At 37.2% G+C, this 24,893-nt stretch overlaps 1 protein-coding gene across 1 annotated transcript in view; it reads left to right on the top strand.

The window, feature by feature from the left end:
- ACBD6 (acyl-CoA binding domain containing 6) overlaps positions 1–24,893 on the top strand; it is a 215,651-nt gene that overhangs the window by 96,921 nt on the left and 93,837 nt on the right. The window contains exon 6 of the mRNA XM_026448151.2: positions 15,267–15,356. Within this exon, the coding sequence (XP_026303936.1) occupies positions 15,267–15,356 (90 nt within the window). The remainder of the gene's footprint in view (positions 1–15,266; positions 15,357–24,893) is intronic.

Raw genomic sequence — 24,893 nt, 5'->3', positions numbered from 1 at the left:
GGGACTACAGGCGCCCGCCACCTCGCCCGGCTAGTTTTTTGTATTTTTTTAGTAGAGACGGGGTTTCACCGTGTTAGCCAGGATGGTCTCGATCTCCTGACCTTGTGATCCGCCCCTCCTGGCCTCCCAAAGTGCTGGGATTACAGGCTTGAGCCACCACGCCCGGCTGTCTTTTTTTTTTTTTGAGACGAAGTCTTGCTCTGCCTCTCAGGCTGGAGTGCAGTGGCACGATCTCCGCCCACTGCAAGCTCCGTCGCCTCCCAGGTTCACACCATTCTCCTGCCTCAGCCTCCCAAGAAGCTGGGACTACAGGCGCCCGCCACCACGCCCAGCTAGTTTTTTTTTTGTATTTTCAGTAGAGACGGGGTTTCACCGTGTTCGCCAGGATGGTCTTGATCTCCTGACCTCGTGATCCGCCCACCTCGGCCTCCCAAAGTGCTGGGATTACAGGCGTGAGCCACCGCGCCCGGCTGCAATGTCTTAACATAAGTCAGCAGTGAAGATAGCTACATTGATTGAGTCTTCCTTCGTAAAAGATTTCTCTGTACATGCATTGCTGTTTGATAGCATTTTACCCACAGTGAAACTTCTTTCAAAATCGTAGCCAATCCTTTCAAACCCTGCCACTGCTTTATCAACTGAGTTTATGTTGTATTTTAAAACTTTTGTTGTTATTTCAACAATGTTCACAACATCTTCACCGGAGTAGATTGTGTCTTAAGAAACCACTTTCTTTGCTTATCCATAAGAAGCAACTCCTCATCCATTCAAGTTTTATCATGAAATTGTAGCAATTCCGTCACATCTTCAGGTTCCACTTCTAATTTTAGTTCTCTTGCAGTTACATCTGCAAGTAACTTGTCCACTGAAGTCTTGAATCCTTATCAGTGTCACCATGAAGGTTAGAATCAACTTTTTCCAGGCTCTTGTTAATGTTGACATTTTGACCTCCTCCCATCACACATGTTCTTAATGGATCTGGAATGGTGGATCCTTTCCAGAAGATTTTCAGTTTGCCCAGATCCATCAGAGCAATCATTGTCTATGGCAGCAATAGCCTTATAGAATGTATTTGTTTAATAATAAAACTTGGAAGTCAAAATTATTCCTTGATCCATGGACTGCAGAATGAATGCTGTGTTAGCAAACAAGAAAACAACTTTAATTTCCTTGTACATTTCCGTGAGAGCTCTTGGGTGACCAAGTGCATTGTCAATGAGCAGTAACATTTTGAAAGGAATCTTTTTTTTTTTCCCTGAGCAGTGGGTCTCAACTGTAGGCTTAAAATATTCAGTAAACTACGTTGTGAAGTAAACAGATATACTGTCATTCAGGCTTTGTTTTCCTGTTTCAAAAGCACAGGCAGAATAGATTGAGAGTAATTTTTAAGGGCCTTAGGATTTTCAAAATGGTAAATGAGCATTGGTTTCAACTTAAAGTTAACAGCCGCATTAGCCCCTAACAAGAGTGTTAGTCTGTCTTTTGAAGCTTTGAGGCCAGGTATTGACTTCTTTCCAGCCATGAAAGTCCTGGATGGTATCTTCTTTCAATAGTAGGAGTAGTCTATTTTCTCTACATTGAAGATGGTTGTTGAGTGTAGTCACCTTTATCAGTTACTTTAGCTAGGTCTTCTGGATAACTTGCTGCAGCTTCTACATCAGCACTTGGTGCTTCACCTTGTACTTTTATGTTATGGAGATGGCCTCTTTCCTTTAACCTCATGAACTAGCCTCTGCTAGCTTCAGACTTTTCTTCTGCAGCCCCCTTACCTTTCTCAACCTTCATAGACTTGAAGAGAACTAGGACCTTGCCCTGGATCAGGCTTTGGCTTAAGGGAATGTTGTGGCTGGTTGATCTTCTATCCAGACCACTCACTCTTTCCATATCAGCAATAAGGCTTTTTCACTTTTGTATCATTTGTATGCTCACTGGAATAGCACTTTTAATTTCCTCAAGAATTTCTCTCTGGCATTCACAAATTGGCAGTTTGGCGCAAGAGGCCTAGCTTTTGGCCTGTGTTGATTTTCTTTTTTTTTTTTTTTTTTTTTTTGAGAAGGAGTCTCGCATTGTTGCCCAGGCTGGAGTGCCGTGGCGCGATCTTGGCTCACTGCAAGCTCCGCCTCCCGGGCTCACGCCATTCTCCTGCCTCAGCCTCCCAGTAGCTGGGACTACAGGCGCCTGCCACCACGCCTGGCTAATTTTTTGTATTTTTAGTAGAGACGGGGTTTCACCATGTTAGCCAGGATGGTCTCGATCTCCTGACCTCGTGATCCGCCCGCCTCGGCCTCCCACAGTGCTGGGATTACAGGCGTGAGCCACCACGCCCGGCCATGGCCTGTGTTGATTTTCAATATGCCTTCCTCACTAAGCTTAATCATTTCTGGCATTTGATTGAAGGTGAGAGATGGTACAGCCCTTTTCCTTTCACTTGACACTAGGTTTTACTTGAAACTTAGTGACTATTTATTGGCTAATAATTTCAACATTTTTGTGTCTCAGTCAATAGGGAAGCCTGAAGAGAGCAGGAGAGACCAGGAATAGCCAGTCAGTGGAGCGGTCAGAACACACAAAATATCTATTGGTTAAATTTGCCATCTTTCTCAGTGTGGTTTGTAGCACTCTAAAACAATTACAATAGTAACATCAAAGATCACCGATCATTACCCTAACAGATATAATAATAATGAAAAACTTTGAAATATTGCAAGAATTATCTCAGTGTGACACAGAGACATGAAGTGAGCACATATTGTTGGAAAAATGGCAATAATAGTTGGCTTAACCCAGGGTTGCTACAAATCTTCAATTTACAAAAAACACAGTATTTGCAAAGTACAACGAACCATAGTGCAATAAAATAGGGTATGCCTATACAACTTTCTTTTTTTAATAAATTCGCATGATTGCTTCCCTTGATTTTTTTATTGTAGTTTTTTATCTTCGTGCTTGTGAGTTAAAATTCTTATAAAGTTAATACATTCATTCTTTAAAAAAAAATCAAATGTTACTATTCGTCTTATAAACAAAAAGATTATCTCTTACCTGCATCCTTCTTACGTTTTTTTCTAGCTCCCTTAAGGCAAAATTTTTTTTTTTTTTTTTTTTAGATTCTCAGGAGTGCAGTGGCATGATCAGGACTCACTGTAGCCTCTGCCTCCTGGGCTCAAGTGATCCTCCCACTTCAGTCCCCGTGCAGCTGGGACCACAGGTGTGCACTACCACGCCTGGCTAATTTTTGTATTTTTAGTAGAGATGGGGTTTCACCATGTTGCCCGGGCTGGTCTCGAACTTCTCAGCTTTAGTAATCAGCCTGCCTCAGCCTCCCAAAGTGCTAGGATTACAGATGTGAGCCACTGCACCTGGCCAGACTTCCAGTTCTTTTAATGTGTCTTTTGCACCTTACCTACATAACTCTAAATAATATACTTCTATTTCTTGATTTTTCAACTTTAGACATTATTGATTTGTTTCTGTTATATTTAGATTTAACTGCTTTACTCATCTTCTCCCTCTCTCTCTCTGACCCTCCTAACATAATTATATCACAACTTTTAATTTTAGCTTTCTGATTGAATCTCTGTTGAATCAATGTTAATATTATTATGACTATGTAAATACTCATTGCTAAGCTGTGGATTGTACTTGTATCAGTCAGCTTTTGCTGCGGCACAAACGACCCCCATATTTCAGTTGCTTACAGCAACAAACATTTGTTTTTTGCTTATATCACTGTCTCATGAGGTGAGTGACACCATCTCATTTATATATTCTGATAATACTCTTACTTGATTTATGTTTATCTGATATTTCAGAAGGGTTTTGGATCAGTTGAGACCGTCTGTATATTTTAGCTACTTTTATTATTAATAGTATGAGTGAAGGATGATGATAATATAACAGAAATAAATAAGTAAGCCACTTAACTTTTCAAAGTCACAGGTTTTTCACTGGAAGTATCTTGTGTGTACTATATGTTGCCTGTTAGTATTTATCTTTCAAATAACACATAATACTTTATACAATGCATGTGATAGTTTACAGAGTACTTTCACTTATTACTATATTATCTTTACAACAATTCTCTTTCTTTTTTTTTTTTTTTTTTTTTGAGACGGAGTCTGGCTCTGTCGCTCAGGCTGGAATGCAGTGGCCGGATCTCAGCTCACTGCAAGCTCCGCCTCCCGGGCTCACGCCATTCTCCTGCCTCAGCCTCCCGAGTAGCTGGAACTACAGGCGCCCGCCACCTCGCCCAGCTAGTTTTTTGTATTTTTTAGTAGAGACGGGGTTTCACCGTGTTAGCCAGGATGGTCTCGATCACCTGACCTCGTGATCCGCCCGTCTTGGCTTCCCAAAGTGTTGGGATTACAGGCTTGAGCCACCGCCCCCGGCCTACAACAATTCTCTAAGGCAGATATTGTTCTTATTTTACAGACAGGAACTGAAGTTCAGAGACCTACATTTACTTGCTCAAATCCATATAACTGCTAAGTAGAAACCAGGTCTGGGAGAGTATTCTTCTGACCACTAGATTTTAGAAGGATAAATAAAAGGAAGAAAAAGAAGGATGAGCAGTTGTCATTTGGCCTTCCTTGTGTTATGCTCTGGTTTGCAACAATTTCTTTTATGGAATATTACTAGAAGTCGAATCCACATGTGACCTCCACAAAGATCACTGGATGGACAGCTGTGATAAGGGTGGAATAAGTGCCTAGAACACAGATAGCTTACACTAAATAACACGTATTTTGTGTGTGTAAAGATAAGGAAAACTTGTGTATTTCATTACTGTGATGTAGTGCTGCTTTCCTGATCTTCCAGTTTGTTAACCATGCAGCTACCTTTATCCTCAGCCTGCCAGAACATTGTATTTCATGAACAGATGAAGTGCTTACACATTCATAGACTGAGACGCCAAGAATTCAGTTGGGTTCTCTCATTGCTCCAAGCAGATTTCTGCCCTCTCAGCCATGACAACTCAGGCTGGGCTTTGAATACTGATGGCAAACCCTTTTATTATTAATCAGGGATTTGTATGAATTAATTTAAGAACATAAGGGAGGTGAGAGCTTAAAATCAAAATCAAACTTAACATCCCAAAATAAAATAAATGGTATTGCTTCATCACATTTAAAGCTCTAGCAAATAAAACAATTTGGTAAGCCTTGATGATGGAGTAAAAGTGTGTAGCCTCAAAATTAAACTTCTAGTTAAATACTTTTAACCCTTTCTGTTCTTTTGACATTTTCTTATTATAAGTTGGGTAACAATTATAGTTTTGAAAGGACATCCAGTTCTTTTTTGTGTTTATGTGATATTTGAACTTGAGATATTTCCCTACTGATTCCCTAAGATTCTCTGGGATAATATACATTTTTACTTAAAATCTTCATTCAGCAGGTTCAACCTAATTTTATGACTAAAAGTCACATTTATTGCACCTAAAATTTGCTGTGAGCACATAGAGAAATTTAATAATAATTTTAATAATAAAAATGATAAGCTATATTTGTATTCCCACACATTGAAATACATTATTCAGTGATAACTATGAATTTATAATTTATAAATTATTATTTGAATACATACATTTGGATCTAAGTATTGTATATGAACAAATATATATGAAACGCCTTTTAAATAAAATGTATTTGTATTTCATAATGAAGTTATTTTATTGTATGTAAGTATAATTCCTAGTGTACATCTTTTATTTGTTTAAGTTGTAATTACTACAAGTTGGGTATTCCTCATCTGAAAATCCAAAATCTGGAATGATCCAAAGTCTGAAACTTTTTAGCAACAGTGTGATACTCCAAGGAAATGTTCTTTGGAGCACTTTGGATTTCAGACTTTTGGATTAAGGAGGGGCAGTCAAGTATATAATGTAAATATTCCAAATTTTTTTTTAAATCTAAACTTTTAAACACTTCTGGTCCCCAGCATTAAACACTTCTGGTCCCCAGGATAAGGGATACTCAACCTGTGCAAATATAGTAAGGCATATATTTCTAATTTGAGAAAATTACTTGGTATTTCCTACTAGTATAGTAATTAGGGGACATTGTCTGTATTTTGCATAATAGAAAAAAGTTTCATAGTTATGCTTAGATGTTTCAGGGTCTGAGTTTATAACACCATGGTGTCATATGTACTTTTTTAAAAAACTAAATTACAACTTTTAGCGTATTTTCAATCGTTTGAGAAATGCTTGAAAATTGAATTTGAAATATGAAGGGAAAAGTTAAAGAGAAGATCTTAAAGCCTATTTATTTTTTTAAATAGTAGTTCGATATTTGTGTTTGACCCACATTAGTACAGCTCTTCACACATACCAAATATTTTTGGTTCTTCCAGGAAAATATCTTTTAAGGGGAAGGGATGATTTCAATAATTTGTAAAAGTATATTCGAAGTATGGGGAGAATATTTGCTATCAAGCATCAGGCTCAAATTATGTTTACATAATTCTTGTCACACACATTATTTCTCAGATTAATGTACAATCAACACTAAATACATGCTTATTGATAGTATTTAAATAGTATTTTAAATCTTTGAAGTAATTTAAATGTTTTAGATCAAATGTAACAGTGTAATATTTTAGCAAAATAGATGACATTATTCCAGTACAAATGTTTATCATGAGTCCCCCCAAAAGCATTCATACATATAGTCCATTGGTTTTCCATAGATTCTTTTTTTTTTTTTTTTTTTTTTGTGAGACAGAGTCTCGCTCTGTCGCCCAGGCTGGAGCGCAGTGGCTGGATCTCAGCTCACTGCAAGCGGTTTTCCATGGATTCTTATCTAATGCACTCTCAAATTCCGCTTTCATTGGCTGCGTCTTTAGTTACATTCTTTCCTTTTCTGTCCTCTTGACAGTATAATTTATTGTCATTAGCCATTTTCCATAGTCTGTTGATTCTTTCAGATACTTTGAAGAAGGCTTACCTTTCTCTTGACGACTATTCCTTTCCTTTTCTACTTTGTTTTAAATCTGTGGCTCCTAATACAATTTGCATGCTTTTGGCTTGAGAAACTGCTGCAAACTCTGGTGAAACTGTGACAGTACCAACGTAACAGAAAAGCAAAAGATTTAAGAGGCAGGGTCAGTATACTGAGACTAAATTTATGCAGTTATATGAGATTTGAGAAAGGAAGGAAGAAAAAATGCATCCTCTTAAATAACTTTGTATATCATAGTATATGTTATTTTGGTTATATAGTTGATTAAGATGTTAATTTGAAGGAACTTTGTTTATTCACAGGAATGACTGAGAAATGCATTACAAATTGTCTATTATGCTTATTTGCATTAATGTAGGCAGTGCCATTTAAAAATCAAGCCTATGGTTTTGCTTTGCATCAGAAACTTAGATTTAATACAAAATCAGAAAGTAGTGAAAGTAGCTTAAATCCTATGAGCTTTGGCAACTTATTTTTGGTATGTTTTAATAGTGGTGAAATATACATAAAATGTATCATTTTAATCATTTTTAAATCTACAGTTCTGTGGCGTTAAATATACTCACATGAGGCCGGGTGCCATGGCTCGCACTTGTCATCCTAGCACTTTGGGAGACCAAGGCAGGTGGATCACCGGAGGTTAGGAGTTCAAGACCAGCCTGGCCAACATAGTGAAACCCCGTCTCTACTAAAAATACAAAAATTAGCTGGGCATGGTGGCACATGCCTGTAGTCCCAGCTGCTTGGGAGGCTGGGGCAAGAGAATCACTTGAACCCAGGAGGTAGAGGTTGCAGTGAGCTGATATCATGACACTGGATTCCAGCTTGGGCGACAAAGTGAGACTCACTCTCAAAAATATACACATGTATATTTTTTTCCCCATGAGCCAAATGTGGTGGTTTACACTTTTAGGCACAAGGAACTCTTGAGCGCAGGAGTTTTAAGACTAGGCTGAGCAACATACTGAGATCCCGTCTCGTAATAAAAAATGAATAAATAAAACAATATATTCACATGTGTAACCACCACCACCATGCAACTTTTTTATCTTCCCCAATTGAAACGCTATACCAAGCCAGGTGCCGTAGCTGATGCCTTAATCCCAGCACTTTGGGAGGCTGAGGCGGGTGGATCACCTGAGGTCAGGAGTTCAAGACCAGCTTGGCCAACATGGTGAAACCCCATTTCTACTAAAAATACAAAAATTAGTCAGGCATGGTGCTGCACATTTGGATTCCCAGCTACTCCGGAGGCTGAGACAGGAGAATCTCTTGAACCCAGGAGGTGGAGGCTGCAGTGAGCCGAGATCACACCACTGCACTCCAGCCTGTGTGACGAAGTGAGACTTCGTCTCAAAAGAAAAAAAAAGAAACTCTGTACCCATTAAACACCCCCCATTCCTCCCTTCGTCTGGCCCTTGGCAACTACTATTCTATTTTCTATCTGAGTTTGGCTACTCCAGGTACTTCATTTAAATGGTGTCATAACAATATTTGTCCCTTTTGATTGGCGTATTTCACTGGCGTATACACTGGCGTATTTCACTCAGTGTAACATCTTCAAGGTTCGTTCATTTTGTAGCATGTGTCAGTTTCCTTCCTTTGTAAGATGAATAATATTCCATTATATATGTATACCACATTTTGTTTATTCCGATATCCGTTGATGGACACTTGGTTTGCTTTTACCTTTTGACTGTTGTGAATTATGCTCTGAACATCAAATTTTTGTTTGATTTTTTTTTTCCCCAGGAGTATATTATGAAAAATTTTAAACATAAAGAGAAGTTGAATTTTACAATGAACATCTATATTTCTACCATCTGGATTCTACCATTATTATTTTACTATGCTTACTTTACCAATATCTAGCCATTCGTCAATCTTTTCTATTTTTTGATACATTTTAGAGTATACAGACAACAGTACACTTTCTTCTAAGTATTTTAACATGCATATAATTAACTACAATTCAGTATTTGGTTTTTCTTTTAAAATAATATTTATATACAATGAAATGCACAAGTCTTAAGTGCACATTTCATGAACTTTGACAAATACATATACTTGTATAACTGAAGCGCCTATCAAGATATAGAACGGTGCTGTCACCCCAGAAAGTTTCCTCATGCCCCTTCCCAGCCACTCTTTTCTTTTAATCTCAAAAAGGTAACCACCGTTTTGACATTATTCTACCATAGATTAGTTCTGCTTGTTCTCAAACTTTATATATATGGGATTATACATATGTACTCCTCTGTGTAGGGCATCTTTCATTCAGCATAATGTTTTTGAGACTCATCCTATTGCTGTAGTTCAGTACTTCGTTCTTTTATACTGCTCAGTATGTTCCATCATGTGAATATACCATTGTCTTATGATGGATACCCGAGCTGTTTTCATGGCAACTTCCTATTATTATTGCTATTAATTACCTCCTTTATACAGGATGAATTAATACCTCCCTTTCATGTTCCTTCACCCTTAAGTCACCGACATTATAGCTTAGAAAATTCTTGTGAAGGGATTTTTTTTTTCTTCTTTTGAAACACGAGTGTCACTGTGTTGCCCAGGCTGGAGTACAGTGGCTTGATCACTGCTCACTGCAGCCATGACTTCATGGGCTTAAGCGATTCTCCTGTTGAGCTCAGCCTCCTGAGTAGCTGGGACTACAGAAGTGTGCCACTATGCCCAGCTAATTTTTGTATTTTTTGTAGAGATGGGGTTTCACCATGTTCCCCAGTCTGGTCTTGTACTTGCCTGCTTTGGCCTTCCAAAATGCTGGGACTATGGGCATGAGCCACCACACCAGCCAGATTTTTTAAAGTAGCGTATTCAAAATCTTTCTCAATTTCCTGACAAATTAGCAACACCATTTTTCCCTACTGTAGATCTTTGCCAGTGAAAGAGATCCAGTAGTTGCTGATTTTAAGTGTATATCACACATACTGGTGTATGGTTTTCTTTTTAATGCTGGTAAGTAAATTATCCCAGGAGGAGTCTTTGGCTTCCATGCTAGGTATATCTTGAGATGTTAGACTGTCTTTCAATCTTATTCCTAAGTTTTTGAAACAACATTGTCATTTTACTATGGACAGGGATGTGAAAGAAGGAGGCATTGTGTAATTTCTGGTGGTTGCAGGTAGCAGAGTTCTCACTATGGCCAGCTGCTACAGTAGTAGCAGCAAAAGGTAGAAGATAGTACAGAGGAGATGGGGACATTACAGGTTGTTGGTAGGTGAAGTCAATCTCTACTACAATTATAAATTGATACCCAGTTTTTTTGCAGAGAGAAATTCAGGTCCATCTGTTTGCAGTACTTCATTTGCTAATTAGACAGTACCATACTGTATACCATATGTGTTTGATAGAATGACAAAAGGACAACTCTTACAATTTTAAATATACCAACTTTGCCATGTTTTTATCTATTGTATATATGGTATATATACTTTGAATTTGATCTCAAAATACCATAAGAACATCAAGACTCATTTTATAATAGAATCTCCTTCCTTCCCTCCTCTCCCCTCACCGCCGCCCCCCCCTCCCCCCCAGTTTTTTTTTATTTGACAGAATTTTGCTCTGTTGCCCAGGCTGGAGTACAGTGGCATGATCTCATCTTACTGCAACCTTCACCTCCCCTATTCAGGCAATTCTCCTGCCTCAGCCTCCCAAGTAACTGGGATTACAGGCACACGCACCACCACACCCCGCTAATTTTTTGTATTTCTAGTAGATACAGGATTTTGCCATGTTGGCCAGGCTTGTCACAAACTCCTGACCTCGGGTAATCTGCCCTCCTCGGCCTCCCAAAGTGCTGGGATTACAGATGTGAGCAACCGTGCCTGGCCAGAATCTCCTCTTTTTTTAAATTTTGTGATATTGAGGAGAAAAGTCTAATTTAAAAAAAAAAAAATTCTACTTGGTTTAAGGATGAGTTACTAAGGAAATCAGAGAAGCATTTCATATATTAAGATGTGCTCTCTGTATTTTCCAGAAGGTATGAAAGTAATACCACTTAATAGGTTAGCTGCTACCCTGCACTTTCAAAGCACTTTAGAGTCATTCATCTGTCTGAGGTAGGACAGTGTTAGCACCCTTGGTTAATAGATGAGAATTCTTTTTCTCCCTGCATTTTACTGTATTTGAGTTCCAGAATTTATTCAGAGCTCTCCAGTGTTTGTGGTCTTCTGGTGGCCTAACAAAGGTTCCTTTTAATAATGGCTCTCCCTCACCAATCTCCTGAATGCTTCTGGGATATTTTTCCAGAAGAGTTTTTAAAATTAGAAACAAAGAATTGTCACTTATTGTGGTAGCAATAAAAATAAATTTAACTTGAAAATTTATAAGAGATTATATCACTCATGGAAAAAGATAAAACAATTATATAGACAAATAGGTAAACTATTTCATAAATTTAGATAAAGTCTTAGAAGATATAACTTTAATGCACACGTAATTCATGGTTTTCCTTCTGGAGGAGAGATTATGGAATTCTTTACCCAAAATAATTTAATAATTATATTGAACTAGGTGCGTTTGTGGTTAACAAAGGAAAGAAACCACAGGTGTTTATTTCCTGATTTTATCATGATTAATTATAAGGATAGCATCTCTGCAAATTACTGGTTATGTTAGTGCGTGAATAATAAATTAGAGTATGGTTATAGGAACTTTATAATTTGAAGAAGTAAAAGGTGTCACAGACACCTCATTGTGCTGGTTTTTATTCATTTAAATATAGAGCTTCTTGAAGGTTAAAATTCCAAAGCCTGATTTGTTTTCTCTGTTTGTTTACAAGTATGTTTAATCCTACTCTTGTTTTTGAGCTTTGTAATACTGCATGGAATATTAATCATTATGTGATCTTAATGTAGATATCTTCAGTGCTTCCACAGAAAGTCATTGTCAGAGAATTCATTCTAATTCAAGGTTAATTAGTGTACCATTAAAATAATGTGTTACAAGAATTAATTGCATTGCAGGTCAGAAAACGTGTTAAAAAGTATGGTGTAAATGTCTGAGAGCACATCATCCTTTTTAAAACATTACTATACATGTGCCCCGCTTCTGGAAAATATATCCAAAGTGAAAATCACTACGGAGGGCCAGTCATAGGTGTTTCCCCTAAAGTAAATTTTTGGCACCACATGGAAAATTTAAAATATGGGAAATTTAAAATATAACACCCATTAACAGTAAAATGTGTTGCTTCTCAGCTTTACCATTGAAACAGCTAAGGATTTATATTTTAGCTTTAGTTGATATAACCCTATTGGGTCAAACCTAAGGAAAATTCAGGAACGTGGCAGAGAGATATAAATTATCTATACATCTTATGGTAAAAATGCAAGATATATTATGTTGTCCTACTTAACTATTATGTAGTTTTTGTAAGTACCCTATGTAAATATATCACACATCGTCTTACCTATGTAGTAACTCTTGTCTATAGTTTAAGCTAATAGCCATAAAATGCACACTTAACAATTAGAACTAAAAATGATAGACTTTGAAATTTTGTGTGATTCTTTTAATGTATTAATAAATGCTGTGAAACAATAACGTGGACCTATAGAATATTTATTCATTAGTATTTGTTCAGAGTCTCATTAAAATATCTAATTGTTCCTATGGAGGATTTTTGAATTAGGGCCCTAGTAACAGCAGATCACATTAGAGCTACAAAAATTTTAACATAGGAAACTGCTGTAGTACTCAACAATACATTTTCACCTGGACTTTTAGAATTGTCTCCACTAAAAAATAACTCCTGGCTGGGCGTGGTGGCTCATGCCTGTAATCCCAACACTTTGGGAGGCCGAGTTAGGCGGATCACAAGGTCAGGAGTTCGAGACCAGCCTGGCCAACATGGTGAAACCCTGTCTCTTCTAAAAAAAAAAAAATATAGGCCGGGCGCGGTGGCTCAAGCCTGTAATCCCAGCACTTTGGGAGGCCGAGACGGGCGGATCACGAGGTCAGGAGATCGAGACCATCCTGGCTAACCTGGTGAAACCCCGTCTCTACTAAAAAATACAAAAAAAAAAAACTAGCCGGGCGAGGTGGCGGGCGCCTGTAATCCCAGCTACTCGGGAGGCTGAGGCAGGAGAATGGCGTAAATCCAGGACGCGGAGCTTGCAGTGAGCTGAGATCCGGCCACCGCACTCCAGCCTGAGCGACAGAGCAAGACTCCGTCTCAAAAAAAAAAAAAAAAAAAAAAAATTAGCTGGGTATGGTGGCAGGTGCCTGTAATCCCATCTATTTGGGAGGCTGAGGCAGGAGAATTCCTTGAAACTGGAAGGCGGAGGTTGCAGTAAGCGGAGATCCCGCCACTGCACTCCAGCCTAGGCAAAAGAGTGAAACTCCATCTCAAAAATAAAATAAAATAAAATAAAATAGAATAAAATAAAAATAACTCCTACTGGGCTCTGAACAAGGCAAAATAAAATATTTTTGATACTGTAAATTGTGAATGATTTGCCCACATTTTTTCTCTGCTTTCCTCCCTCTTAGGATTTTATGTAAGCCTGTTAGAAAACAGGTATTCACAGATAAATAAAAGTAAATCAAGCAAATGAAAGCAAAAGAAGACAATTTGTAGGGAAGAAGTTTTCCTACTTTGTTGTTTGTTTAAAGAATAGATCCTAGTTTAATTAGTTGAACTAATAGGTGTGTGAAGAGAGTCTGGATGATAAAAAGAATGTAGGCAGTTTTAGAAAAGCTGTTTCTTGAAAGGTGCTTTTTACTTTAAATCAATCCTCGCCTCAGCTTATATCTTTTCTAAAATGACATAAAGTAGGGATTTCAACTTAATGTGGAAAAACATTCCATTCTTTATAAATGACAACATCATCACCATCCTCAGAAAGTAGTAAGCCATGCATCCCTCATTTATTCAGAAAAGCCCTTAGCTTTTGGGGTTTTGTTTATTCTTTTGAACCAAGTAGGCTTTTTTTCATTAACTAAAACAAGATTTAGCAGTAGAGAATAGAAATAGCACATGTAATAGTAACTGTGAGTCTTTGGTAGACAAATGTTAAAATTAATATTTCATATTTGGTATTTGTCTCCTAATAGTTAATCATCCATTCTCTTTTACAAGTGGTTTTCACAGTCAGCTGTTTGATGATAGACACTGATAGATTGTACTAGTGTTTTTGAGGTATTTCAGAGTGTAAACTTGAAATAGTAAGGAGAAATGCTTATTTTCAAACTGGTTAAATAATCTTTTTAAGGAATAAACTTGAGGAAATTTAGATATAGTACATTTGGATTATGATTTCTACTTAGGTTTAAGTGCTTGCTTTTTTATTCTTATGAATTCATTGGACATAATATTTTAGAAAACTGGAATTTATAAAGTACAGTTTACAAAGCATTTTCTTGTAGTTCATTTAGCAGATATTATTGATATTATTGTTGTTATTACTATCATCGCCACTCTGTAAATGAACTGATTGAGCTGAAAGCAGGCATTGGGCTAGTATAGACCCAGAAGTAGATATTGGGGCTTCCCATTGATTGTTTTCGTTGTTGTTGTTGTTTTTGAGATGGAGTTTTGCTTTGTCACCCAGGCTGGAGCGCAGTGGTACGATCTCAGCCCACTGCAACCTCTGCCTCCCAAGCAATTCTCCTGCCTCAGTGTCCCAGGTAGCTAGGATTACAAGCGCCCATCACCATGCCCAGCTAATTTTTGTATTTTTAGCAGAGACAGGATTTCACCATGTTGGCCAGGCTGGTCTTGAACTCTTGACCTCAAGTGATCCACCCGCCTTGGCCTTTCAGAGTGCTGGAATTACAGGCGTGAGCCACCGTGCCCTGCCCCATTGATTGTTTATTGCTTTTCCCGTAGTGCATTTTTATATCAATCATTCTTAGAATAATTAACCCATACTTTTACATATTTCCTTATCTTTCTTAAAACATTAGCCGGGCGCGGTGGCTCAAGGCTGTAATCCCAGCACTTTGGGAGGCCGAGACGGGCGGATCACGAGGTCAGGAGATCGAGACCATCCTGGCTAACACAGTGAAACCCCGTCTCTACTAAAAAATACGAAAATCTAGCCGGGCGAGGTGGCGGGCGCCTGTAGTCCCAGCTACTCGGGAGGCTGAGGCAGGAGAATGGCGTAAACCTGGGAGGCGGAGCTTGCAGTGACCTGAGATCCGGCCACTGCACTCTAGCCCCGGCGACAGAGCGAGACTCCGTCTCAAAAAAAAAAAAAAAAAAAAAAAAAAAACTGTATCTTTTACATAGCCCCACCACTGAGATAACAAATTCATTTATCTTGTTCTGTGTTTTAGGGTAGGGCTCTACTTCACTGGGCCTGTGATCGAGGACATAAGGAACTAGTCACAGTCTTGCTGCAGCATAGAGCTGACATTAACTGTCAGGTAAGAGTGACAAAATAAAGAAGAGCTTTTATTTTTTAAATTGAAGTATAATTCACATAACATAAAATTTACCAGATAAACTCTTTTGAAATGTGCAATTCAGTGGCATTTAGTACATTTCACAATGTTGTGTAATCATTGCTATTACATAGTTCCGTAATACTGTTGTCACTGCAGAAGAAAACCCTGTTCCCACTAAGCAGTCACTTTTTAAAATTTTTTTATTTCTCCCTTTGCCCCAGACCTTGGCAACCACTAATCTGCTTTCTGTTTCTATAGATTTGCCTATTCTGGATATTTTATATAAATGGAATCATAACAATTATGGTTGTGTTTGACTTCTTTTACTTAGCATAATGTTTTGAAGGTGTATCTATATAGTAACATGTAACAATACCTCATTCCTTTTTATGGCTGTATTTTTTTAATATCCCACGTATTTATCCATTAATCAATTGATGGGTTGATGAGCAGTTTGGGTTGTTTCTGTCTTTGGCAATTGTGAATAATGCTACTGTGAACATTTGTGTACTTGTGTTTTTGTTTGAATACCTGTTGTCAGTTCTTTTGGTTGTAGACATAGGAGTGGAATTACTGGGTCATAAAGTAGTTGGATGTTAACCTTTTCAGCAGCTGACAAACTGTTTTCCATAGGAGCTACACCATTTTTCATGCCCAGCAGCTATGTATGATGCTTCCAGTTTCACTACATCCTCACCAATACTTGTTACTTTCGCTTTTTAAAAAATAACTATCTTAGTGGGTATGAAATGATGTGTCATCATGGTATAATTTTGATTTGCATTTCCCTAATGAGTAATGATATGGAGTATCTTTTCACATGCTTGTTGACTATTTGCATATATTTTTTTTCCTTTTGTTTATGGTGTCATACTTTAGAAACCATTGCCAAATCCAAGGTCACAGAACCTAAGGTTTTGGTTTTCTTTCTCCTTTTTATTGTGGTAAAATACTCATAAAATTAACCATTTTAACCATTTTAAGTGGATAGTTATGTGGCACTAAATACGTTTATATTGTGTGCACCCATCGCCACCACCCATCTCCAGAACTTTTTCATCCCCTGCAACTTTCCCATTCCTCCCTTTCCTTAGCCCCTGGCAACTACCATTCTACTTTCTATTTCTGTGAATTTGACTGCTGTAGGTACCTCATGTAAGTGGAATCATACAAAATTTGTCCCTTTTTGACTGGCTTCTTTCACTCAGCATAACATCATCAAGGTTCATCCGTGTGGTTGCGTGTGTCAAAATTTCCTTCCCTTTTAAAGCCGAATGTTATTTGTATGTATTTACAATACTTTGTTTATTCCAATATCTATGGGCACTTGGTTTGCTTTTACCTTTTGGCGATTATGAATAACGATACTGTGAACATGGATGTACAAATGTCTGTTCAAGTCCCTACTTTCACTTCTTTTGAGTATATACCCTGGAAATGGAATTGCTGGATCGTATGATAATTCTACGTTTAATTTTTTGAGGAATTGCCATATTTCCCACAGTAGCTGCACCATTTCACATTTTCACCGGTAATACACAGATATTCGAATTTCTCCACATCCTTGCCCACACTTGTTATTTTCTGTGTTTTTGACAATAGACATCCTAATGACTGATTTGGGTGCCTTTTATTTCACTTCCTTGCCTAATTGCTCCAGCTGGGCCTTCCAGTACTAGGCTCAATAGAAATGGTAACATAGGCATCTTTGTCTTTTTACGCTTAGGTTCTGGAAGAAGCTAAAAATAAAAATAAAAAAAATCACACAACACTGTTGTTACCATAAATCATGGTAATATCATCATTAAATTTGACTACCTAATCTTCTAGTCTTTATCTTCAGAATACCTCCTATTTCACAGAGAAAGTAGAATAAACTTTTATGACCAACCCAGATCTCAGCCAGTAGCTCCAGACACACATATCTCTTTGATGTCCCTCAGACACTTCAAACACACAATATCTAACACTAAACACCAGCATCCCTCAACAGCCCACCCTTCCCTGCCCGCCACTCACCATAATTGGCACCATCATCCAACAAGTTCCCAGGAGGATGTGTCATAATTTAGTTAACTAGTACCATATAAATGGACTGTAACAATTTATACTTCGACCAGCAATGTATGAGAGAATTCCTGTTTCTCTAGCCCTGCCAAATAGTTCATCATAATACTTTTTGTTCTCTGCCTGTTTGATGAATGGTGTATCATATTTTTAATATAGCTTTTCCTCAGTTTCCCATTGTGTTGATGGTATTTTTCTCCTTACAGGAACTTTTTATATAGTAAGGAAAATCACTTTCTTTGTGATATAGTTGTTAAAATTTTCCCCCACATTTTCTTCTAGAATTTTTATTATTTCATGGTTTTTATCAACTCATCTAGAATTGATATACGTATCCTATGTATGTAATAGGAATTTTACTTTTGTCCAAATGGTGCCAACTTTATTTTTGTCCATATGACTAGCTAGTTCCAGTAATGTTTATTGAATCATTGGTATCTTTTCTATAGCAATTTGAACTGTCTTATCATAGTCTCAATTCTTTTATGTATTTCAGTCTATCTTAGGGGCTTGTTCTTCCATTCCATTGCTCTGGTTTTCTGTTCATGTATTTGTGCTACACTGTTTTAAGTATTATAGCTTCAAAATATATTTTTAAATCTGGTTGGGCAAATTCCTTCACTACTCATTCAAAATACTTTCTACTATTTTTGCTTATTTATTTTTCTGTGTGAATTTCAAAATCATTTTTTCAATGCCCAACTTTCACTACCACTATTACCACTAAGTTAAAACAACAAACAAGAAGAACTGGCCAGATGGCGATGGCTCATACCTGTAATCCTAGCACTTTAGGGGGCTGAGTCAGGAGGATCACTTGAGACCAGAAGTTTGAGACTAGCCTGGGCAACATAGTGAGACCCCATCTCCACAAAATTTTTTAAAAAAGATTTGATGTAGTGGTGGGTGCCTGTAGTCTTAACCACTCTGGAGGCTGAGGTGGGAGGATCACTTGAGCCCAGGAGTTAGAGGCTACAGTGAACTATGATTGCACCACTGCATTCCATCCTGGATGACAGAGCACAAGACCCTGTCTCTAAAAAACAACAAAACAATTTTTTTAACCAAACACATTGTTTGGAGATATTGTATATGGAAATTTCCCCAAGTTAGGCATTGCCTTAGGTTTTTGCCTTGCGGATTTCTTATGTTCTGTTTGTTTGGATAGTGTGAGACAAACAATCCAAAAACTATAGGTGGCTTTATAGAACATTCTTTACTAAACACCAAGCTTTAATGCAAAGTAAAAGTTTGATGTAGGTTTTTAGGACGGATCTGTTAGTATTATATGCCTGGCACAATGTATTCCTTTGTTATTCACATGACCATTGTGTATAGCCACCAGCTTTGATTCTCTTTTGACAGTCATAATCTATACAATCTAACTTTAGTTAATGGCATGCTTTGGCTTTTCCAGTTTGAGTTGCTAACATGCTTCAAAGTCAAAGGGCTTCTGGAGGTTAGCTCTCAAAATAACTCTTTCCCTTGTAATATCTTATTTGGTTTCGTTATTGAAAACTCTTTTCAAATATAGACAATACAAACATAATAAATGGAAGGAAAGGTTCATCTCTCTCATGACTCAATATTTCTTAAACAACATTATTATTGACTGGCCTATTGGTTGCCAAAAAGGAAAATCAATTTTATTAGAAGTACTTGCTCGGCCACAGATCTTGGTACTAACTCAGCACAGACAGTCTGATGTTATCAACTATCTGAAGACTAATTTTTACCATTAGTCTGAAACGAAGCCGTAATTAGAGATATGTCAAAGTCTACTCTGTGTTTTCCTGTCGTTTTTTACCCTTCAGTCTGTCTCATACATTTTTTTTTTGTACTGTGGCTTCTATTTTGTGTGACTGTGATGGAATTGAAACATGAAATTTTATTTCTAAGGAAGATGCTGTATAGATTTCGTTTGTTATCTGACAGTATTATGGATACAGTTTTGTCTCTTCCACTGCTTGGTACTGATTTTTAATTCCACTCTGGAAGTTAGGTTCATACCACATTTGGGATTAGGATATGGCTTACATGCACGCACGTGTGCGCATGCGCACACACACACACCCTTCTCTGACTTCTTGAGTAACTTTGATTTTTTAAGCCCTGAAGAAAGATTAAAACTACCCCCCAAAGCACATTAAAAGGTATTTGAATGCTGAACATTTATTGGTAGGAGGAGTAGGAGCATCTGTGGTGTATGTGTCAGTACCGTGTACTGGTGTTATGCAGTTTAAAAGAAAAACATTTTGTTTAAGTGGTACAGAAATGTATAAAGGCTTTATGACATATACATTATATAAGCTTGAAGTTTGTAGACTACCCTGTGCCTTCTCAGTGAATACCTTGTGCCTATCTGTGTCTTGTGAAAGATTTCAAAAACATGAGAAAAGTATAAAGCAATAAATAAAACCATCTGTAATCCCATTACATAGTGCGTATCTGTGTGCAGTGAGGTGGGTAGGATATAACAAGTATTTAGTGTTTACTATGTGTCAAGAATTTTATGTGTATTGTCTCTTTTAGTCATTGCATCAATCCCATAATGTGCATATATTATGCTCTACATTTTACGGTGAAGAAACAGGAGCTTAAAGAAGTTATAGAGCTAGTGAAGGCCAAAGCCTAGATTCAAATATTCTAACTCCAAAGCCCAAGCTCTTAACCTCTTCACTGTAAAATTTGAATATATTTCATTTTCATCTTTTTTTTTCTACTTACATATATATATTTTAAAGGTATTTAGTATAATGTATATAAAGTATTTTTCTTCGCTAATTAAAATTAAGTCTAAAATAAATTCAGTGAGGTAAATGTACACAAATCTTAAGGATATGGTGCAGTGCGTTTTACATACATACACACACACACACACACACATCTATACACATACACATACCCTTGTGTGACTACCACCTATTTCAAATTAGAACATTCCTGGGATCCCTAGAAAATTTGTTCCCTAAAGTTACTTCCTGTCAATATCCATCCTTCACTTCCACCCTGAGGTGACTATTATTCTGAACTTCTGTGACCCCTGATTAGTTCTAACTCTTCTTAAAATTCAAATATTTGGAATAATAAAGTATATATACTTTTGTATTAAGCTTATTATGTTCAATATAACATTTGTGAGAGTCATCCACGTTACATGTATCAATTGTTCCCTTATTGCTGTATAACATTTCATTGTATGTATATACCATAATTTTGTCTGTTCTCCTGTTGATGGACATTTAGGTGTCTTTTTTTTCCTTCAGTATTTGGCTATTATGAATAAAGGAGCTGTGAGCTTTCTTGAATGTGGACATATACATGTATGTTTTCATTCCTCTTAGGTATATACCTAGGAGTAGAATTGCTGGGTCTTAGCATAACTCTGTGTTTAACTTTTTGAGGAACTGCCTGTTGTTTTTCAAAGAGGCTGCACCGTTTTATATTCTCAGCAGCAATGTATGAGATTTCTAGTTTGTCCACATCCTTGCCAATACTTGTTATCATCTGTCTTTTTGATTATGCCATCCTAAGGTATGGGAAGAAGCATCTCACTGTGGTTTTGATTTTCATTTCCTTGGTGGTTAATGATGTTGAGGATCTTTTCACGTACTCATTGGTCATTTGTATATGTATATGTTCATTGTGGAAATTTCTATTCAGATTTTATGCTCATTTAAAAAATGGTGTTATTTGTCTCTTTATTATTGAGTTATAAGAGTTACATGTTTTGGATACAAGTCCCTTTTCAGATGTGTGATTTGCAGATACTTTCTTCAGTTCATTGAATTGCCTTTTTACTTGCTCGAAAGTGTCCTTTAAAACATAAAAGTTTAAAATTTTTTTGGTCTTATTTATTTTTTGGGTTTTTTTTGTGTGTGTGGTTTTAAGAAATCATTGTCTAATCAAAGATCATGGTGATTAAGCCTTTTTCTTCTAAGAATTTTATAGTGTTGTCTCTTACATTGAAGTCTTTGATTATTTTGAGTTAATTGGGTAGAGTGTGAAGTAGGGGGTCTAACTTCATTCTTTTACATATGGATATCCAGTTGTTTCGCCACTGTTATTGAAAAGACTGTTCTTTCCCCCATTAAGTCATTGTAGCACTCTTGTCAAAAATAAATTTGTTTATACATATGAGGATTTATTTCTAGATTCTTAGTTTTATTCCATTGATCAATATGTCTTTCCTTATGTTAATACCACACAGTCTTGATTACTATGCCTTTGTAATAAGTTTTGAAATTGAAAAGTGTGATTCTTCCACCTTTTTTCAAGGTTGTTTTGGCTATTCTGGGCCCCATGAATTTCTATGTGAATTTTCGGATCAGTTTGTTCATTTTTGCAAAAAAGGCAGCGAAGTTTTTAATAAGAATTGTATTGAATCTATAGATCAGCTTGGGGAGTAGTACCATCTTAAAATATTAAGTCCATGAATACATGATGCCTTCCCATTTATTTAGGTCTTATTTAATTTCTTTCAGTGATGTTTTATAGTTTTCAGTGTACAAGTCTTGGACTTCTTCGGTTAAATTTGTTGCTAAATATTTTATGTTTTTGATGTTATAGATGGAATTGTTTTCTTCATTTCTTTTTCTGATTGTTCATTCTTAAGGTATAGAAATACAATTAATTTTTGGCCAGGCATGATGGGTCACACCTGTAATCTCAGCACTTTGTAAGGCTAAGGCAGGAGGATGACTTGAGGCCAGGAGTTTGAGACCGGCCTGGGCAACATAGTGACACTGTGTTGCTACAAAAATTTAAAAAAAAAAAAAAAAAAAAAGTTCTGTGTTTATTGATCTGTATCCTGCATTCTTTCTGAATACTTCTATTAGTTCTGACAGTTTATTAGTGGATTCCTTATAATTTTTATATACAAGATTGTATCATTTGCAAATAGAGATAGTTATATTAGCTACATAAAACCAGATGGGAAATACTTCTTTATTCTCTGAAACAGTGCATAAAAACAGTGCATAATTTAAGATTAGTATTAATTATTATTTAATGCTTTGATAAGGGGTCTTCAGTTCCAGATAAGACTTATTTCTGCCTATTCTTCCTATTCAGTTCAGATTTAAAACGCTGGACACATACAGCAAATAAACGTAAGAAGACTAAAGGGTTAGAAGAAGAGAGACTGACTAGGGACCTCAAGAATTGAGAAATGACACTATGGTGATTTCTCTGGGTTCTCTTTTTGTTTCTTTATAAGCTGAAGTGGTCTCTGGAGAAGCCCACAACCCAGAAATACCAACAGGTGCAGACAAGAAAAGCCTGTTATCTCTTGTCAAAGGACAGGAAAAGGGGCAATCTAACAGAACGGAACTTTTCAACAATACCCACCCTACCCCAGCCAAATACATGGAGGAAGAATATGCCACCCCCTTGCTTGGAGGCTGAAAGGGAAGCCTAGACATCGCTGGCTTATGGTAGCAAGCAGTGCTTCTCTTCTCCATCAAGGTGTTATCAACAGATGCTGAATAAGAACCTTGGGCTTTCAGTTCCTGCCCAGTGGTAGCAGGGAGTGATTTCCTTTCCTCACCAGGGTGGTGCCAGAAGAGGCCAAATGGGAAGCCTAGACTTTCATATCCTGCCCAGAGGTAGCAGGTGATACTCCCCTTCTGTCACAAGTGTGGTGTCAGTGGAGACCAAGTGGTAAGCTTGGATATCCATCACCTCCCACCCTGGAATTACAGGCAATAAGGTAGTACTTCTCCCCTTCCCAAATAAGGAGTGATGGTGTAGGGGAGAATTTTAGAGAGAAGAGAGCTGGAGAAAGAGATGCTTTAAACTTGTATGTAGAGTTCTGTAAAGATCCCAGAGTGACTCATACATAATACGGACCAAAATTAACATGACAGAAGGGTTGAGAACTGAACTACAGTGTGGAATAGTGCCTACATTTTCACATTGACCTCTAGGTAGCACACAATCAAGGCAGACCCAAATAGTATTGTAAGGGCTCTGAAAATGAAATTATTGTTGGAACTACAACTCCTAAAAGTAGGTCAGGACCTACACAAGAAACCCAAATAGAGAAACTGCCTGCTAAACTAGAAGATTTAAATAGAATACAGTTTCACATACTCAAAATTGAAAATTACTCATCATACCAAGAACCTGGAAAATCACAACTCGAATGGTAAAAGGAGGTTAACATACACCAAACAGTGAGATGTTGAAATTATCTGACAAAGGTTTTAGAACAATCATCATAAAAATGTTTCAATGAGTAGTTACAAACATTCTTGAAACAGATGGAAAAAAAAAAAAACAGAAAACCTCAACAAAGGAATAGGAGATCTAAAAAGGAAATAAATGGAAATCATAGAATTGAAAATATAATAGCTGAAATAAAAATTCACTGGATGCACTCAATACTAGATGGAAATGATAAAAAGATCAGTGAACTTTAAGCAAAGTGTATAATTTGAACATCAGAGAGAAGTAGATGGAAAAGAAATTAACAGAGCCTCCAGGACTGTGGGACAATTGTAAAAGATCTAACTTTTTTTGTCATCAGAGTGCTAGAAGGAGAGGAGAAAGAGTATGGAACTACAAAAAATATTCAAAGAGTTACTGACTGAAAACTTCCCAAATTTGATAAAAGGCATAAACCTATAGATTTAAGAAACTGAGAGAACCATAGACAGATATACCTGAAAAAATTCACAGCAAGACACTTTAAAATCAAGCTTTGGGAGATTAATGAGAAAAATAAAAATAACATTGAAAGCAGTTAGAAGGAAAAAGTACATTGCTCCTCAATTTATGATGGGCTTACATCCTGATAAAACCATCATAAGTTGAAAATATCTTAAGTTGAAAATGCACTTAATACACCTAACCTATCTCATAGCTTAGCTACTGAATGCATGTATTTATTTATTTATTTATTTGTTTATTTATTTATTTATTTTTGTGAGACAGTGTCTAGCTCTGTCGCCCAGGCTGGAGTGCAGTGGTGCACTCTTGGCTCACTGCAACCTCTGCCTCCTGGGTTCAAGCAGTTCTTCAGCCTCAGCCTCCAGAGTAGCTGGGGCCACACTCAGCTAAGTTTTGTATTTTTAGTAGAGATAGGATTTCACTGTGTTAGCCAGGCTGGCCTCGAACTTCTGACATCAAGTGGTCCACCCGCCTCAGCCTCCTAAAGTGCTGGGATTACGGGCGTGAGACATTGCGCCCAGCCTTTTCTATCCTTTTACTTGTACCATATGTGTATGTGTTAGTCTTCTTGGTCCGCTGTAACAAAATACACAGACTGAATAGCATAAACCACAGACATTTATTTTCCCACAGTTCTGGAGGTTCTAAATCAAAGATAAAGATGCCAACAGGGTTGGTTTCTGGTGAGGCCTCTCAACTTGGCTTGTAGATAGCCACCTTCTTGCTGTGTCCTCACAGGCCTTTCCTCTGTGCTAATATATCGAGAGATCTCTAGTG

Source organism: Piliocolobus tephrosceles, chromosome 1, assembly GCF_002776525.5.
Source record: "Piliocolobus tephrosceles isolate RC106 chromosome 1, ASM277652v3, whole genome shotgun sequence".
NCBI lineage: Eukaryota > Metazoa > Chordata > Mammalia > Primates > Cercopithecidae > Piliocolobus > Piliocolobus tephrosceles.
This window is presented reverse-complemented; position numbering and strand designations above follow the sequence as displayed.